The 17,812-nt window shown below is 39.9% G+C and overlaps 3 protein-coding genes across 10 annotated transcripts in view; 2 read left to right on the top strand and 1 right to left on the bottom strand.

Annotated features, from left to right (window-relative positions):
* Positions 1-1,745: 1,745 nt before the first annotated feature.
* LOC133411685 (peptidyl-prolyl cis-trans isomerase FKBP1A-like) lies at positions 1,746-6,184 on the top strand. Its single transcript, XM_061694336.1, has 4 exons — positions 1,746-1,857; positions 1,934-1,981; positions 4,679-4,791; positions 5,557-6,184. The coding sequence occupies exons 1-4, from the start codon at positions 1,821-1,823 to the stop codon at positions 5,680-5,682; spliced, it is 324 nt and encodes a 107-aa protein (XP_061550320.1). The 5' UTR covers positions 1,746-1,820; the 3' UTR covers positions 5,683-6,184.
* A 1,105-nt stretch (positions 6,185-7,289) lies between these two features.
* On the top strand, positions 7,290-16,681 carry plxdc2a (plexin domain containing 2a). The gene is given in 13 exon segments (XM_061694340.1): positions 7,290-7,866; positions 10,198-10,816; positions 10,858-10,905; positions 10,985-11,083; positions 11,442-11,560; positions 11,657-11,756; positions 12,009-12,104; positions 12,962-13,043; positions 13,152-13,212; positions 13,570-13,798; positions 15,589-15,740; positions 16,368-16,439; positions 16,441-16,681. Coding segments are annotated over 12 exon segments (1,338 nt in total). The 5' UTR covers positions 7,290-7,866; positions 10,198-10,680; the 3' UTR covers positions 16,585-16,681.
* The window catches only part of myripa (myosin VIIA and Rab interacting protein a), a 21,519-nt gene continuing 18,971 nt past the window's right edge, over positions 15,265-17,812 (bottom strand). For 3 of the 8 annotated variants that reach the window (XM_061694307.1, XM_061694311.1, XM_061694306.1), the window contains one exon: positions 15,266-15,826. In XM_061694307.1, the coding sequence (XP_061550291.1) occupies positions 15,783-15,826 (44 nt within the window). In that variant the 3' untranslated portion in view covers positions 15,266-15,782. Of the gene's footprint in view, positions 15,827-16,681; positions 17,159-17,812 lie in introns of those variants that run through there. The other 5 variants (XM_061694313.1, XM_061694314.1, XM_061694312.1 and 2 more) reach the window with 4 other exon arrangements.

Raw genomic sequence — 17,812 nt, 5'->3', positions numbered from 1 at the left:
TATATGTGTGAGAAAGTAATATTCAGTGATTTATCAGAACAAAATGGTGGAACATTTTAAATACTGTGTGAGCTCATTCAAGCCCTAAAGGCTGTTTGTGTTCTGTCAGGAGTTTTATTGCACTGATAGCAACTAGTATGCTTTTTATGTAGATTTTGTCATATTAATCATGAATAATGTAGCAGCCTAGTTTTAAATGACAGGGTCCCTGCTATTGCATGGTAAAATATAAAATTTAATAATGAAATCAACTTTAGGCTACTCGAATGCTGTAATAAATTAAGCACTAAGCAGTTTGGCATATGTCAGCATGTGGCCCACCTTTAACACCTTTGTCTTTTTTTTTTTTTTTTTTTCAAACCCTTGTTGCAGATGAATGGACCAAAGTCTAAAAGCGCAGTCCGCCAGTATTTCAATCAGCCAACAACACCAGAGAAGGCTGTGTGCAAAACATGCAATGATGAAGTCAGCATGGGAGCAACCATAGCAAGATATTTGTAGTTCCATTTCCATCCATTTTCTGAGCCGCTTCTGCAGGAGCCAATCCCAGCTATTATCGGGCAGGAGGCGGGGTACACCCTGAACTGGTTGCCAACCGATCGCAGGGCACATAGAAACAAACAACCATTCGCACTCCTACGGGCAATTTAGAGTTTTCAATCAATCTACCATGCATGTTTTTGGGATGTGACGCTCTAACCAGTTGTCCACCGTGCCGCCATATTTGTATTTGGTTTGGTTAAATAAACATGCATAAGGCATTTGATTGAAGTTAAGTGTTTGTATTATTATTTTTTGGACGCCAATTTTTACACTTTTATTGCAAATGAATATCGGCTCCAAATATCGGTTATCGGCCTTCTTAACTACTAATAATCGGTCCTGAAAAACAGGAAACCTTTGCTTGAGGTTATTGGTCCCAAAGGAGGGTCAACCAATTATCAAATCCAAGGGTTCACTTTTTCCTCCTTGTCCTGTGAAGGTTTTTATGTTATTTTCAATAAGAATATGAAAACATAGCTGTTTGTGTGGTGTTAGACTAAGGACTGTTTTTTTATTCTTTTGATTTGGATGAGCGGCACGGTGGCCGACTTGTTAGAGCGTCAGCCTCACAGTTCCGAGGACCGGGGTTCAATCCCCGTCCCCGCCTGTGTGGAGTTTGCATGTTCTCCCCGTGCCTGCGTGGGTTTTCTCCGGGCACTCCGGTTTCCTCCCACATCCCAAAAACATGCATTAATTGGAGACTCTAAATTAATCTCAATGACTGAGTGCGAATGGTTGTCTGTTTGTATGTGCCCTGCGATTGGCTGGCAACCAGTTCATGGTGTACCCCGCCTCCTGCCCGATGACAGCTGGGATAGGCTCCGGCACGCCCGCGACCCTAGTGAGGAGAAGTGGCTCAGAAAATGGATGGATGGATGATTTGGATGAAGATCAGACTACATTTGATAACTAATTCATGCAGAAATGTAATCATTTCCACAGGCTTCAGATACTTTTTCCTCCCACGGTAAATAAATCCGATGTCATGGAACAAATATTACAATTTAAGATGTAAATGTAGGTCAATGCTTCTGCTATTGTTTAGGCCCGAAGAGAAGGGCCTGCCGTTCTACAGTAGTACAGTACAGTACAGGCAGTATAATCTGGGGTCAACGCATGAGGGTGTAATTCATACTCCGGACTACAGATGTCAGTAATTTGCAAACCGGGGGCGCTATTTCAGCGAGAAGGAGCAGGCCGCCACCGGAAGCTTCAACCCACACGGCCACCGCCCCGGCGAAGCGTGACAGACAGGCCCTCAGCCTCTCTCGCTAACAATGGGTGTTACCGTTGATGTCGTAAAGCCAGGAGACGGTAAAATCGCTTTCAGTGACTTGTTTTCATCAAATAGAGAAGAAAACACTATTAAAGCTAGTGTTTCTCCTTTCAGGCGTGACGTTTCCGCAGAAAGGCCAGACCGTCACCGTGCACTACGTCGGTGAGCTGCTATTGTTTTCTACACCTCCTCTACCCTGAAGGGAAATACCGTTTTTTTTTTTTTTATATTCTTATTATTATTATTATTTTATCTTAAACACATCAACCGCTTTAGGTCAAGATTACGTAACTGTATCGGAAATCTCCATTATAATTAGCTCATGTATTCGTTTGGGTTTTGGGGGGAGATATTTAAGTCCTTATTTTAATGGTGAGCGACCGGTGTGTTGATACTGTCATTAACCTAAAGCAGCCTGTATTTTCATTGAATTAAACTTGGCTTGGCGCACTGGCTTTGCATGAAGCCATCCTCTAAAACGATATGTTTGTCTATTATTACGCTAGTCTAAATATAGTCATGAATGCCCGTATAACCCAATAAGCAATATAGCGCCATTTTGGAGGTATGGGAAATTTTTATTTTTCTTATAAATTGATTAATTGATGTTTATACTTTTTATGGCAAGTGGGTTTCGTCATTTAAAGAGATATTGTACGTCACGGTGGTGATTTTTTTTTTTTTTTTTTTTTTTTTTTTTTTTTTTTTTTTTTGCCAATAGTGAAAATGTCATATTTTTGTTAGACTATGGTAACATGGTGACTTTTTATGTACATTTAGTAACTGTAAAAACGATTTGTCCGGACCGTATAACCCGTACATGTCAAACTCAGGCCCGGGGGCCAAATTTGGCCCACGGTGTAATTATATATGGCCCGCAAGACCATATCAAATGTGTATTAGAGCTGGCTCGCTAGTATATATAGTACATGTGCCGCTAATATTACAAATCCCAGAATGCTTTGCTAGTGTGTTGGCCCATCAGTCTCGACTGGCGAGTGCCTCTTCCCTTTCTGTTGCAGTCGTTAGCAATTATGCTACCAGTCTCCTCAAGCAAATTTACACTTCCCTGTCCCAAAAATGGCCAAACGAAAGATGGAAAACGTTTAACTTCCAAGTCAGGTGGGAGGTAGATCATCTGTCCACTAAAGTAGAAGACTTGTTTGTCGTTTGCGGAGCAGCGTGGCTGTAACAAAGAATATAACATTATTGAATTCATGTTTTTTTAATTCCCTTTATCAACTCCTAGGCAGGGACTGTTAATAGTTTGAAGTTTGGATTTTTATTGAAGGACATTCTTATTTTTTTGGGCTTGTTTTGTTGTTGGCCTTTGAAAAAAGATTTACATAAAAAGAGGTAGTTGGAGATAAATAGAAGATGGAGAAACAGAAGAATTCATGTTATCTATTAAAATACAAAAGAACAAGCAAATACCACGCCTTTTATCGCAAATTAAATTTCTCGTGTTTATGATATTAGTTTGTTTATTCCATATTCAGTGTTTAAACAAAATTTAAGCTTGTTGTCCTATGATAAACATTAACGCTACATTTCTGGAGAGAAGGGAAACATGCACATCACGTTGTCCCAATTTTAAATTTTGGCCCACCGTGAATTTGAGTTCGACACCCCTGGTCTAACCTGTAACTTCAGTCTCTTAAGTGCGGCACAATGAGAAGCAACAATAACTACACCAATTACAACCTAAAATAAATATTGTCTTTGCAGTCTAATTGGGAGTGCTTTTTTTCTAAACATGCCTACCTTTGTCTTTGGTTTGGCCTCTCTTCTCTTGGATCTTGCAGTCGTGATGACGTGATTGATGTAAGATAGCTGCCACGGATTCTTCCTTGGCTTGATCGGCTCCTTGGCTTGTAAAAAATAAATAAATAAAAAATACTCAGCACGGCATTGGGTTTTAATCTCAGCAGCATTGCATGGCCCATCTCAAACTGGAAAGGTTTTTCCTAGTCCTCGTGTGTGAAACCTTCACTACATACAAGCTTGCTTGTCCTTGTCAGGAGGTGGACTGCATTTGGCTCCATTGTCTGCGTAAGAACGCTTTACCAGGAAAAAGATGCCAGTGTGGTGTGCACACTGGATTGTTTTTGGTCAAAACTGTGCAAAATTTGGTAACACAGTATGCCATTGTTTGTTCTTTGTCTCCTCCTTGCTGTCTATTGTCCGTTACAGCCTGGCGTAGCACACACAACTCGCGTGCGTCACTTTCGAATTTGTGTATCTAAAATGGGCAGTGGACAATTTTGTCATAACGCACAAAGAATTTTGAAAATCAGGTGAGGTTCTGGAGAATTGTTCTTTTTCATTTTTTTGTGTAAGGGAAAAATTGCCTTTTCTGAACCATTTTTGTGATATCAGCTATATAAAATCTGGTCAAAAACACCTTCAGATTAGAGTGAAACAGTATAACTTCATTATTTTTCAACATCTCCTCAAACCTTTCAATTTGTGTGCTACTCGGAGAAACCCCTTCTCAGATTTGCTGACAAGTATCAGTTCAAAATGCACCAAAATTCCAAGGGATTCGTCCAAAAAAATGTGACTTAAATAGCATAAATAGAACGTTATTCACGAGAAGAGCGTTGTGGGCAGTAGAATAGGTCATGTACTTTGGCAATCGATAGAACATTCGTTTATTTGTTACGGGGGATTTTAGAGGCGTTTAAAATGCTCATTTCCTCTTTTTTTTTTTTTTTTTTTTTTTTTTTTTTTTTGTGGGGGCGGGGGGGATTCCACAAAGATGGCAGCCTTTTGTCATGGTCTACTGCCGCTGCCTCTCTCTTCAAAGGCAAAATTTGACCTCGCAGCCATGTTAAGAAAATTGTCATTGTGTTCTAGGCAAACTGACAAACGGCACGAAGTTTGACTCCTCCCGGGACCGAGGAAAGCCCTTCAAGTTCAAGATCGGCAAAGGTGAAGTCATTCCCGGCTGGGATGAAGGTGTAGCTCAGGTAAGGAAAAATAAATATACTGTTGGAGTTGGCGGTGCAATGATGAATCGTTTAAATGAGACTTAAAAGAGAAATTTAGAGACTAACTAAAAATTGTGCAAATACTCAGAATTTCAGCCTCTGAACAGTAAATAATAATTGTCTTGGTTTTTCTTTGAAAAATTATCTTTTCCTTTGGAAAACAAAATTAACATTTTTGCCTGTTTTCTGACACGTTACGGACTAAACTAGTAACTGGATCGTAACCAATTTGTTTTTGCTTTTTTCCTGCACTGTCAATTTGAAATAATGTCACACACACACACACACACTGCCATTGGATCACATGCGTCAAGCATGTTGCGATTGACTTAAGAAGCTAACAGCCGTATGCAATGTCTCTGTGGTGGACTTAAATGGATGACACCAGTTGCAGAGACGATCCACGTCAAAGTCCTTTGCTTATAAAAAGCTGGTCAAAACCGGTCCGTGCCAACAGGAATGGGAAGACCAAAATAAAACCGGTTGGAGCGCAAACGTGTGGACTCGAATGCACAACGGCGGTCGTAACATAAAAAGTCCTTCGCTTCCAAAATGTGAAGTACGGTCTCCGTCTGATACCCATCATGCTGACAGGAATGGGAACAAAATAAATGTTTCTGATCTTGCTTGAACCTCAACCTTTTGAGGTCCAGGTTGTATAATTAAGACCCACCTACTTTATTCATCCTCAAGGGAAATTCCCTCCCTCATGTTATGCGAAGCGTCCTCTGTTTTGTTTTCCAGATGAGCGTGGGGCAGGTGGCGCGCTTGACCTGCACACCGGACTTTGCGTACGGCAGCTCGGGCTTCCCTCCCGTCATCCCGGCCAACGCCACTTTGGTCTTCGAAGTGGAACTCCTCGGTGTTTGAATGTTTTGGGCTTTTATTTTATTCTCCCCTCCCTCATTCCCACCTCATCTGCCACAAATGAAGATGCTGTCAGGGGCATTTACAGTCATCAGTCTTCTCCCACCCCCTTTTTAATCTGACTCATACCGTCCAAATATTCTTCTGTTTGTTTGATGGATATTGTAGTAGAGCAGGGTTTGTATTTAAATTTGACTTGACACTCAGGTGCCCATCTAAGCAGTTTGCTGTACAAAGAGGAGCTATTGTCATTCCGCAGTGCCATCAATTAGCGATAAACACCAGATGTACTTTACAGCTTTGGCGCACACGCAAAAAAAAAAAAAAAAAAAAAAAAAAAAAGACTTAGGACGCATAGAAACGATTTAGGCCTCTGACTGAAGCACCGCTTGTGTTTGTACCGGGATCTCAAGTGTCCTTGTTATCATGTTGCGCTTTTAGTTCCTCTGCAGGCAACCAGTAGAAGTAGTCACACTTGTTCTTGCATTAAAGTGAGTTCACCATTTGGACGCCTCCGTTGTTGTCATTCGGGGAGATCTTCGTGGGAGTTTGTGCTCGAACATAACCATTTGATGTTGATTTGGACGTGGCCCGAAGGCTGCCGGTTTCTCACCCCGCCATGAAAATGTTGAATTCTTTCCAAACTGTCTGATGTACTCGAGCACGAAATACCTTGTAGATGCCCTTATCGTAATAACGGCCCATAACGTAAAACGTTTTTAAAATGCCATAGACCATTACATTTTCAAAAGGGCACATTTCTTACATGATGGGCTTCTACGTGCCTTAGAACAGCGTACAAATGTAACACAGGAAGTGTTTGGCTTATGACGGTTCCCTCAAAACATCACAAACGGGGGACCCATTTAATGCAATGTTCTCAAGTATACTTTTTTTTTTTAAAATACAATTTGAGTTCTTGTAGTGTATATACTTTTTTCAGAAAATGACTGACTTTCTCATACACACACACGACTCAGAAGTACCATTTATTCCGCAAAATATACGATTTCCTCAAAATAAATTCTTAAAATATACGAGTTCTCAAATCTACTTTTTAAATACGTTTCATCGAAAATGTAGGACCTTTCCTCTTAAAAAAACATGACTGCTTAAATATGACTTGAAAAATGATTTTCGCAACTATACTGCTTTTCCCTTTTTCTCAAGTGCTTTTTAAAATATGGAACATTTTCTCAAATGTAAGTTTTTTTTTTTTTGTTCCCGAGTAAAACTTTTTTCCCCGCATAAAATGACTGCTCAAATACACATGAGTCAGAAAAACAGGTGGGAAAAAATGAGTTCGAAAAACAGAAAAAAATAGTCAGAAAAACAGATGGGAAAACAATTGTCAGAAAAACAAAGCCCTAAAAAAATTACGCAGAAAAACAGTTTTTTTTTTTTAATCCAAGTGAATGCGGTACGCTTCCGTATGTATGAAACTATACTACTTTCACTTTTTTAAAAAAAAAATTCAACTATGCAACTGCAGTATTCTACAGCATAGCACAGTAATCATAATTACAGAACCATATCTGTATGATAATCACTTCTAGGCCATAAATATGAAACAAATGAAAAAAACTTAATTGAAAAGTATAAATCTAACATTTAAAAGCGCACGACAGCGCTCCATGTACGTGTCAAATCCTTATGTCGGTACAGTCGTAAACAACAATCCTTTGCAACAGGCCTTGGTGCAGTTTCGCTGTTGTGGAGATCTAGTGGCAAAAAAGTCAAAACTCCAGTTGAAGCACAATTACAGCTGCCTTCAGGAACAGGTGGGACTTTGAAATGTCATTTTCCCTGAATTAAATTAATTGGCAATTTAAAGTTTTGAAACTGTCGGAACAATAGAGAAAGTGAAGCACAGTTTTGTGGAAGACAAAAGTCTGCTCGTGGGGGTAAAAGTATTGACAATTCCAATGGTCCATGAAGGCAGCGTTAGACCTCAGGTTGTCGTCGTCACTGAGGTTGATACAAGTGGCGGCCAGCTGGTTTGTCTGACATTTTCAACAACTCGCCGAGAAAACGTCTTCCGTGTCCCGTACTTTAACTGGACAAAGAAGAAGAAGCATTTTAAAAATTACACCGTTCTTCAGGAGAAAATAATGAAGAGGCATGTTGTTACGGGATTGCTGGTTTTCCAGCTTCAAGTCAGCTACGTGACGGCAATATCTGCTTTTGGTAATATTTGTAACTTTTTTTCTTTTCTTTTCTTTTTTATTTTTTATTTTTGTATACACATACTGTGGACTTTGCATATAATCTAAGAATAAAAGCAAATTCACAAAAATACTTTTTTTAAAAATTTTGTAGTACAGTATAAAGAAACACGTGTGTGTAGAAATAATTTTGTTAATGAGTTAGTTACCATTAGTTACCCATGAAAGCTACAGAACGCGTTTAACTTTTTCATTTTTATTGTTTTTAAATTCCAAAATAATTCGACATTAATTGAATTGACACGAGTAAATCTGAACAATCAATTTTCAACATTTTGGAAATACGGGTCCACCAATCGTAATTCTGTTTGCACTACGCATACAGTCGTGTATGTTATTTTCTTTAATGTGAAAACATACAATCAAGGTTTAACAATAAACGTACGGTATCAATTCATTTAAAAAAAAAAAAAAATTACAATTTTTTTGTTATACGTTTTTATTGAAAAATGACTATGTATCAATACATCCTGGTATTTTTTTCCCTCTCTTTTTTTGTCATGATTTTTTAAAAATATAATTTGTAGTGTAAAAAAATATATAAGATCCTCGTTTTAGATTTGTGATTCTAATAAATTGTGTGTGTGTGTATATATATATATATATATATATATATATATATATATACGCGTGTGTGTGTGTGTGTGCGTGTATACACAAATATTAAATTAACTCCCCCCCAAAAATCAATTTCAGCAAATGGTTAAGGCTCACCCAGTAAAGCATAAAGGTTGCCTGATTGGATATTTTATTTGTCGAAAGGGCTGCAATGAAATGCAACATTTTTCACTGCAATGCGTAGTGTTTTCCTCCAAGCCTCCGTGTCGCATTGCAATACAAGTACCTGTACTGTATGCCCACAAGCAGCAGCTCATTGATTTCGCATGTGGCAAAAATACAGCTGCAGCTGCTGGAGCAGCACCCATGGGTGCCCCGCTTTGCTGGTGTAATAAAGAATGTGCGGAGGCTGCCTTCTTCACCCCGGCCTGTGAAGAGCAAAATGACTCACCATGAGCGAAGCATGTTGGCCTCCGCAGGAGCAATGCCTTCACGGACCACACAGTATTAGGATTATTATTAGAGCCAGCTAAAGCCAGGCCTCCCTAATGTTTGGCTACATTTTGGTGTTTAATATGCAACGATAGTTGGGAAAACAATGGGGCTGGTGGAACAGTGCTACTACTGCTACACTGGAAAAAAAAAAAAATGCTTAATTTAATCCCGTGCAACTGGCGTACATGTTCGAAGTAAATCCACAGGATATTTCTTTTGTATTTTTTCTACCTATGTCTCGCTGGTGACAGTTTGAGCCTGGAACGGAACTTAAAGCTGCGAGCAAAATGTGAATGTTGATGACTAATAAACAAACAGAGAATAATACGTATGAGATGGAATAGCACCCAAAGAAATATTAATAAAAAAAAAAAAAAAAAAAGGATCAGACAAAAAACACACAAAATTAGAAAACAACACAGAGTAATAACATAAAACAGAAAACGTTTTTAAAAAAAACATAACAGTAGAGAAAAATACGTACAAATTGAACAAAAAGAATACTGAAGTATTAGTAAAGGAAATTAATAATAATACAAACATGAAAACAAAAGTATTCGAAACTGCTAAAATGTGAAAAGGTACGAAAATATTAAGGAAATAATGAAACATATAGATGAATATATATATATGTTATATAATGAAAAGATAATAACTACATATGATATATGTGTATATGAAAATACACAAATATAGAAAAGTAAAATATCATAGAAAAATCTTACATTTTTCCATGTCCATTAAAGAACATGTATCTCCACATTTCAAAATGAAGCAAAAATAAGTAAAAATATAAGAAATTAATCATATCTAAAGGTATAATACAAAATTATGCAAATGCAATAAATTGATACATTTTTGGAGAGTCTATATCCTCATTCATTTTGTTGAGTTATTTGTTCAATATAATTTCCACATTCATTGTTAATTGTGTGTTATTGTCTTTTGTCATTATTATTGTCTTTTATTTGTATTTATCATATGCAATATATTATAATTGACATTATGTCATTGTGTTTGCTGATTGGCTGGGACAAATCACACCCATTTGCCATTTGCAGCCTCCATTTCGAACACGCTATTATGGTAAAAGAAATATTTTGACATTTTTTTTTATATTGAGGATTTTCATGGACATATTTTTGTGCTTTTCACTGTTAATAAATGTTTAAAAAAAAAAAAAAACACACACACACACACACACCAAAAGCACAGTAATGTCTTGTGCTTGCACTCTCAGGTTTGAGCCAGACACTGTCTACTATCGCGGAAAGCCCACCCGGGAAGCCCCGAGAGAGACAACAGGGGGCGGAGCTGGCCGTCCAGGCCCACGTCCGAAGCCCCCGGCTGGGCCGCGGACCCCGGGGGCCTCTACGGGGCCCGGCACCTGCCGGAAGACCCCGATACCGACCTGCTGTCGGAGGAGGGCCACGGCAACTCCACGCGGATTGTAGTGAGACCCCACACTACTTCAGCTAGTGCAATGATAACCACACAAACAGGAAGTGGAGCGTCCGCTTGCTCAGTACAACGTTCGTTTCATATGAATTCCACTCACAGATGAATTGGAGCAAGCGGACAGAAGAGTGAGGAGGAGCGGATGGATTATTCTTATTTTCTGTTAGCGATAGTATTGACCAGCTTTTTTGTCCATATAAAGAAATAGCCAAGAATGATGAATGACTTTTTAATAATGCTCCATTGAATATATTTGGGCCAGAACATGGATCACGTCTACTACACGTCTAAAATCGTCGGTCCGGGAGACGCGTGGGTCAACACGGAGCGGGCCGACAAGAACGAGTGGAAGACCAGCGGCTTCCTGTCCAACGCGCAGCGCCAAGCCGCGCTATCTCTTCATCATCCATCGAACATCCCATAATACCATACCAAATGACACTTTTGTCCCTTCCAGAGAGTCAATCTCAAGTCACCGTGGCAACCGGAGGCAAGTGCATTCGCCCCTTCATTCACGAAGCACGTTTTGCTGCAAAGGCTACAATGAAGTGCGAGGTTCCCCTGGGCAGGCTTTCTTTATACGGGAGAGATCATCCACCGCTTGCTCGCCGCCACCAACTTTGACCCCGGCCTCTCCAGCAACTCCTCTGTCTTTTACTTTGATGACGGTAAGACGTATTATTCTCATAATTTCTTTTCAAATATAATATATATATATATATATATATATATTATCTTTATGTTACTGTATTATTTATTGTTGTGTATTTCCATTATTGTATTATTTTTTTCATTTGGAAAGCAATTTCAAGAAGAGGAAATTTAGTCATATACATGTATATTATTTTATTTATTTTGATGTGCAACAGATTTTTTGAAACTAGTTTTTATTATTATATATTTGAAATATATATAATATAATATACAAACAGTTTCGAAGAAAAAAATGTCAGTTGAAAGCCTTTTCTGTATTAAATACAAAATATGTTACACACTGCCCATGTTCCTTGTGTTGGGTGGTGCCAGGCTCTTCCCTGGTGGTGCAGTGGACCCGCCTCCACCTGCAGGACGACGTCCACTCGGGCGCGTTCACCTTCCAAGCGTCTCTGCACAGCGACGGACGCATCGTCTTCGCCTACGAAGAGGTGGCCACCATCTTCACCTTGTGCCATCTTTCTTTTTTTTCTTCATTTTTCTTAAGCTGCAATTTAAAAAATAAAAATAAAAAATGTCCCCTTTAGATTCCCGTTGACATCGGCGACGTCAGCAGCGAGAATCATCCGGTCAGAGTCGGCCTGTCGGACGCTTTCGTGGTGCTCCACAAGATTGAGCAGATCCCCAGTGAGTGCAACGCGATACGACCCGTTCATCTTGTTCTATCTTGCCAAAAGCGCAAAGCTAAGGCGAGATATGTTTCTTTCTCGTCGTTGACTTGTCAAAGCGCAAGTGAAGGCCTTGACCTTAAGGTGAAAGCTCACAACAACAATTTGCTGTCAACGACGTTGACGAGTGCTCTTTAGATCTCCACATTCATATGATGACACGGTAACCAAAACCACTTCCCGATGAGCAGCATCTTCTTCTATCTGGTAGATGTGCGGCGGAGAACCATCTTTGAGTACCACAAGGTGGACATTCTCAAGTCCAAAATCTCCAATGCGACCACTATAGAGATGTTACCGCTTCCAAGTAAGTCGATAGTCTCCAAGCTGAAAGTTCATTCAGGGGGTCAAATTCGAATGAAAGTTCATTCAAAAAAAAAAAAACCTCTTAAATGATTAATCAAGTATATAATATAGAATCAGGTTTAAAGTAAATATGGAAAAGTCCTTGTCGTGCACAATTGTTCACGTTATTAAAAAAAAGTAATAATAAATTGTGAAAGAATTTAAATATTTCTGCAATCAAATGAAACCTTCGGCATTTTTTTCCCCAGTTAAAAACAGTCAAGGACGTGAAAAATATTAAATGAAAAAACATTTACAAATCCATATGACACAGAATTGTTTTATCAATAAAACCCCTCCAATTGGGAAAAAATACATATTTATAAAATAAAATATGGGCAGATATTTTTCATATTTTCAATGAAACGTAAATGTGTGATGAGTGTGAAAATTATGAAATATGAATAGAATAAAACAATAAAAAGAACATAAAAAAAAATCTATATTGCACAGAATTTTCATTTATAAACAAATGTGAACAAAATTAAATTGAATAATAAAATGAAACAAAATTATATACTATGCAGATTTTGTTAATAATTGTTGTAAATATAAATGTCCCTTAAACACTTTGTAAATGAGATGAAAAAAAAAAAAACGAAAAATAAAGAAAAACTCAACAGCTCGTTAATTAATGCAAATTTAAAGGTAACAAAAATGTACAAAAAAAAATCAACCAATCCTTAAAAGGTGAAAAAAAAACAGGAAGTAAATAAACAGCATAAACTCAATGACAACCATGTAAATAGACATCATGATGATAAAGTTAAACCAATATTTGCAAATATGGGGTTCCTGACTTTGTGTGTTGGTCCTCAGCGTGCTTGCAGTTTTCCAGCTGTGCCCCGTGTGTCACTTCTCAGATTGGCTTCAACTGCAGCTGGTGCTCTCGCCTGCAGAGGTCAAATGGAAAAGCACACATGGCACATCGTCTCCGGCAGGTGGTACGGACAATTCCGTACCACCTGCATCACCACGTCAACTTTTTTGAAATATTGTTTTATTCCAGATGCTCCGGCGGCTTCGACCGGAACCGCCAGGACTGGGTGGACCGCGGCTGCCAGGAGGAGGTTGGCATTCATTCACGAGTTAAGACGGGCGTGGGCATCCATCCATCCATCCATCCATCCATCCATTTATTTTCTTCCTATTATCCAGGGTGGGTCGTAGGGTCAGCAACCTAAGCGTAGAAGCCCAGGCATCAGGGAAAATCCATCCGTAGGCCCTCCTTGGACTGAACTGCAGTCAGGGACATAAAAACGTCTTGCCAGGTGGCAATTTTGCAAGGCTACTTTGAAGTCCATCGGCAAGGCATAGCCAAGGGAATGATGTGCAAAGCCTAAGCTGGCAAATGCTGATGATCTCACGTCAGTTCGAATGACGATGTGAGAAAAAGCCTATCTAACCCTCAAATGGTCCCTCTCCAGAGACGAGATCCCCGTTGTCAGCGAGTGCCCGACGTCACGGACGCGTCGTCCCGCCACCGCACGGCGGCGCCCGCTCCGGCGGCGGCGTCGACGGCGACGTCTGGGCAGCAGAAGAACTCCAGTCCGACGGTCGCCCCTCAAATCGGGTCATCCATCGCCGAGAACTCGCCGACACGGAGCGGGGGGAAGGCGACGTCCGCTCCCGGTTCCTCCACCAGCCAACCTGCGGGTTTGCTTCTCATTTTTTTCCCTCAAACTCCACCAGCGCTCATCCACGTATTTTTTTTCCCCTTCAGTATTCATGGCAATAAATTGAAGTATTCATCATCGTATGTAACGCAACAAATTACAACTCCCAGGATTACGTTTAACAGCGATGCAAGGGAATTTACATCAGTAAAAACCCATCACATTTTTGTGATGTATATTATTATAAATATTTTCTTTTTCTGCAATTTGTTTTTTTAATCAAGCTGAAAGTTCATTTAAGTTAAAAGTTCATTCAAAAGAAAAAATGTATGAATTAAGTATGTACAAGTTCTTTTAAAGCAGAATTTATACTGTTATTAAAGAACTTGTACAACTGTGGGAAAAAAATTGCAGATTTTTTTTTTTTTTACTGGAAATAAAACAAAGTGTGAAAAGTATTAAATACAAATGTAATATGTAAAAGTTTTTTTCACAAGGAATTTTTCATTGTGATTAAAAAATAAGGTTTAAAAAAAATAAACGTATAATAATAATATCATAATTTATTTCCTGTATTTATATGTTTTCAGGAAAACATAACTGTAATTAGTGCAAAAAATATGAAGTATAAATAAAATATTCATGTCTGCATCATGCTGATTTTTTCGTGTCGCTCAAAAAAAAACAACGACACACAATTGTGATAAAAGATGAACTACATATTTCGAAAATAAAATATTTGCAGCACTTTTGCTCTTATTAAGAGCACATACCGTAACTGTGATGAGTGGGAAAATATCAGCAGCATTGTCATGTTATTAAGAAAACTGTGAAAATGTGATGAGTATGAAAAATATTAAATAAATATAAATAATAATAGAAAAATAAAAATCATGGAAACATCACAACAACCAATAAAAAAAATGTAAGAAACGTACAACCGAAATAACAACTGTAATAATAAACCTAAGTGAAATAGTATTTTAAACTATTATTCAATGTCAAAAAAAAAATAATTCATGTACAGTGTGTGCTTTGTGGTCAAAGCCCTCCATGCGTGTGCGTGCACGTGCGTGCGCGGCGAGTGTTGAGCTATTTGCCAGTGCTCTGTTAGCACATAGTCGAGTGTATACAACCGTCCATCCATCCATTTTCTTTACCGCGCCACGTTAAATACTGCGTCGTGTCCTCAATGTACGTGCGGATTTGTGGCCGCCTCCCGGTTACCTCACAAGCCGGAGGGCAGTTATTCACGGGCCCCCACTCAGGCTGTTGTCGACCACCGCTGACTGCAATGTGATGTTTTCTTGTTGCGTGGGTGAAAAAGGCAAACTTCATAAGTACTGTTATTTATTTCAATGTATGGTCTTGTTTGTAGAGGACGCAAAAGTGGCATTTCACATCAATGAGAAACGTAAGTCACATGAAGTACTCCGTCCGATGCAAGAGCGGAACATTTTCAGTCTTAGTTAAAAATATTAGGCAAGAGGCTGCGTTCAGTGTTTTTACTTATTGAGTTACGTTCTTTAGTTTATTTGCAGGATGATACAAAAGCAGCAAAAGGCACACGGTCGGCGAGAGAATCCTTCATATTTTGGTGCAGATCTGAATTGAAAGAATCTGCTAGCATTGAGGCCAATGAGCCAAAAGTTTGCTGAACGCTGAAGTCCAGAAGCGCCGCCGACAGAACTGGAGCGCTGATGCATAGCGCGTCTCAGATCTCATTCAGATTATGTAGCTGTGCGTAATAAAGCCTTCTGTAATCTGTGATATAAACATTTATATCACGTAACATACACGTGTAACGTTTCCACGCGTGCGCTGTCACAGCGGGCGGCGAGGACGACGACACGGGCCAACGGGAGCAGGCGGGTCTGCTGGCGGGCGTGGTCATGGTGATGGTCGTCATGGCGACGGGCGTCCTGGTATTCGTCTACGTGTACAATCGCCCCACGTCCGGCGCCAGCCTCTTCTTCATGGAGGTCAGTGACTACGACGGCAGCCCACTCGTACAGCTGCGCTTCTCATTTCGTGACCTCCGCTGAGGACGTTACGCTGGCATCCCGGTCTGAGGTTTTGCATCGGTCAAGGAAGACAAAAAACCTTTATGAAATGTTTCACAATTTTGCGTCCCCCATCTCTCGAGTTTGCATGCTTCAAATTGGATCCGATTTGGACCAAATCAATGACCCTAAAACGGCTGCCTCAAAACAAAATGGCAAACCTCCTGTATGTCATCAGACATGGGTTGATTTGCCTTTTTTGAGGGCAGGCGGGCGAGTTTACTCTTGATAGACACGTCTACCAAAATGACGTGTTGCTAAATGGAACTGGATTTGGGTCCTGAACCTTCAAAATGTTCCTGAAAGTGCTACCGAACCATTTTATTTTTAGGTCCAAATTTGCTCCATTTCTCCGCCCAGACGCAATGAAGCAAATTGAAATCTTTCAATTTGCTTCATTCATTAATGACAGACATGTCGACCAAATGTTCATGCTGTTAAGTGAAACTGGCTTTAGGGACTGAATTTTCCCAAAATTCCAATGAGGTTGCAAATGACGTCGGCACGGTTTTGCACACACGACACGATCCATGTGCTCGTCTGCAGCGGCGTCCGGCCCGTTGGCCCACCATGAAGTTCCGGCGCGGCTCGGGCCACCCTTCCTATGCCGAAGTGGAGCCCCCCCGGCGCGGAGAGAGACGGCGAGGCGGTCCTCGACCCCAAGCGGTCGTTCGTCACGGCCCTCAGACGAGAGAGCGAGCAGAAGGAAGGCTTCGGCGTCCCCGACCCGAGGGAGCGCTTCTTCTGCTCGGAGAGCTCCTGACCCGGACTACGACTCCCAGAATGCTTTGGGATGCAGCTCTTGCTTACATTACTACCTCTATGAGGAAACAAAAGTATTTTTATGGAGGCTTTGCGTTTGCCAGTGGACTGCTTTAATGTTATTTGCGAAGACAAATACACTTTGTGGCCAAGATCGCTTTTATGTGCCAGCGTTCCCCCAGGAAAAACGTCCTCCTCCCGAATGTCTTCGCCCAGTGTCATTTCCTCTTTTCCAAAATACAAACGAAATTCCTCACGTTGTCTGCCTTCAGGTCTTCGCTGCCATTCATCTTCAAGCATAACTTTCTTTTCTACTGATCATTCTGCTTCACAAATATGTACACTACTATTACATGTAAACACAGAGGGCAAAAGTCAAAATGTACAATTCCTTTAATCATGTTCATGTTTTTTTCTAGACTGTACTGTTATAAAAATGATCTCTAAAATGATGACAAATTTGCAATATTTTGTAGCATTGTCTTTCTCGTAAACATCAAAATAGCAGAAAGGAAGGCATCAGTCACGAAGGCACTGCAGAGGTCAGCTGTCCTTAAATTAGCTTTTGTTGTCTTCTGGAACATAATGGGGAAAAAAAAAAATTCAAATATAAAAAAAATAATAATAATAATTCCAATACCGTATTTGCGTCAGGAAATACAAATTGGTCAAGGTTATAGTTTGGTTTCGAGTTACTGTAAGGTTTAGGATTGGGCTAAGGGTTAGGTGTAAGAGTTACAATTGGGGAAAGGTTTAGGATTGGGGTTAGGTTTTCAGGTTCGTGTCGGGGTAAGGCTTTGGGGTTGCGGTTCGGGACAGTTACTTCGATGCATCGAAGTGAATGTAGCGCACCGCTGATGTAACCGAAATTGTTAAAATATTAGTGGTCCAGTTTAAACCCGAACGAGTTGCCATAAAATCGGGGGACAGGCACATCTGTTTTCAGTCTGTAGCGGAAACAAAGAGTCTTTGCACTTGCCGTTGCTTCACGAAACAACGCTGCAACTTTCCTATTCGAGTCATTACGCAAGATGAATAAATAGCTGGCGGACGGACGGATCGCAAACACGCCAATTCCGACCACGCTGGTTCCAGGGAAGTGTACCGGGCTTCAGCACAGATCGTAACACTCACGGTATTCAAATGAGCTATTTTAAAATGCAAACATTTGAAAACATAACAATTAAATGTTTCATTTTTGTGTGCACTCCATACAATTTTGTTCTGGT

Source organism: Phycodurus eques, chromosome 13 (genome assembly GCF_024500275.1).
Source record: "Phycodurus eques isolate BA_2022a chromosome 13, UOR_Pequ_1.1, whole genome shotgun sequence".
Classification (NCBI taxonomy): domain Eukaryota; kingdom Metazoa; phylum Chordata; class Actinopteri; order Syngnathiformes; family Syngnathidae; genus Phycodurus; species Phycodurus eques.
Note: the sequence above shows the minus strand (reverse complement) of the source record. Positions and strands in the feature narration are given on the sequence as shown.

What these genes read in the sequence shown, in the direction of transcription:
- LOC133411685 (XM_061694336.1), top strand. Translation starts at nt 1,821, where the DNA reads ATGGGTGTTACCGTTGATGTCGTAAAGCCAGGAGACG. An exon ending in CGTCACCGTGCACTACGTCG is followed by an intron (nt 1,982 to 4,678) that starts GTGAGCTGCTAT and finishes ATTGTGTTCTAG; the next exon opens with GCAAACTGACAAACGGCACG. An exon ending in GGGATGAAGGTGTAGCTCAG is followed by an intron (nt 4,792 to 5,556) that starts GTAAGGAAAAAT and finishes TTTGTTTTCCAG; the next exon opens with ATGAGCGTGGGGCAGGTGGC.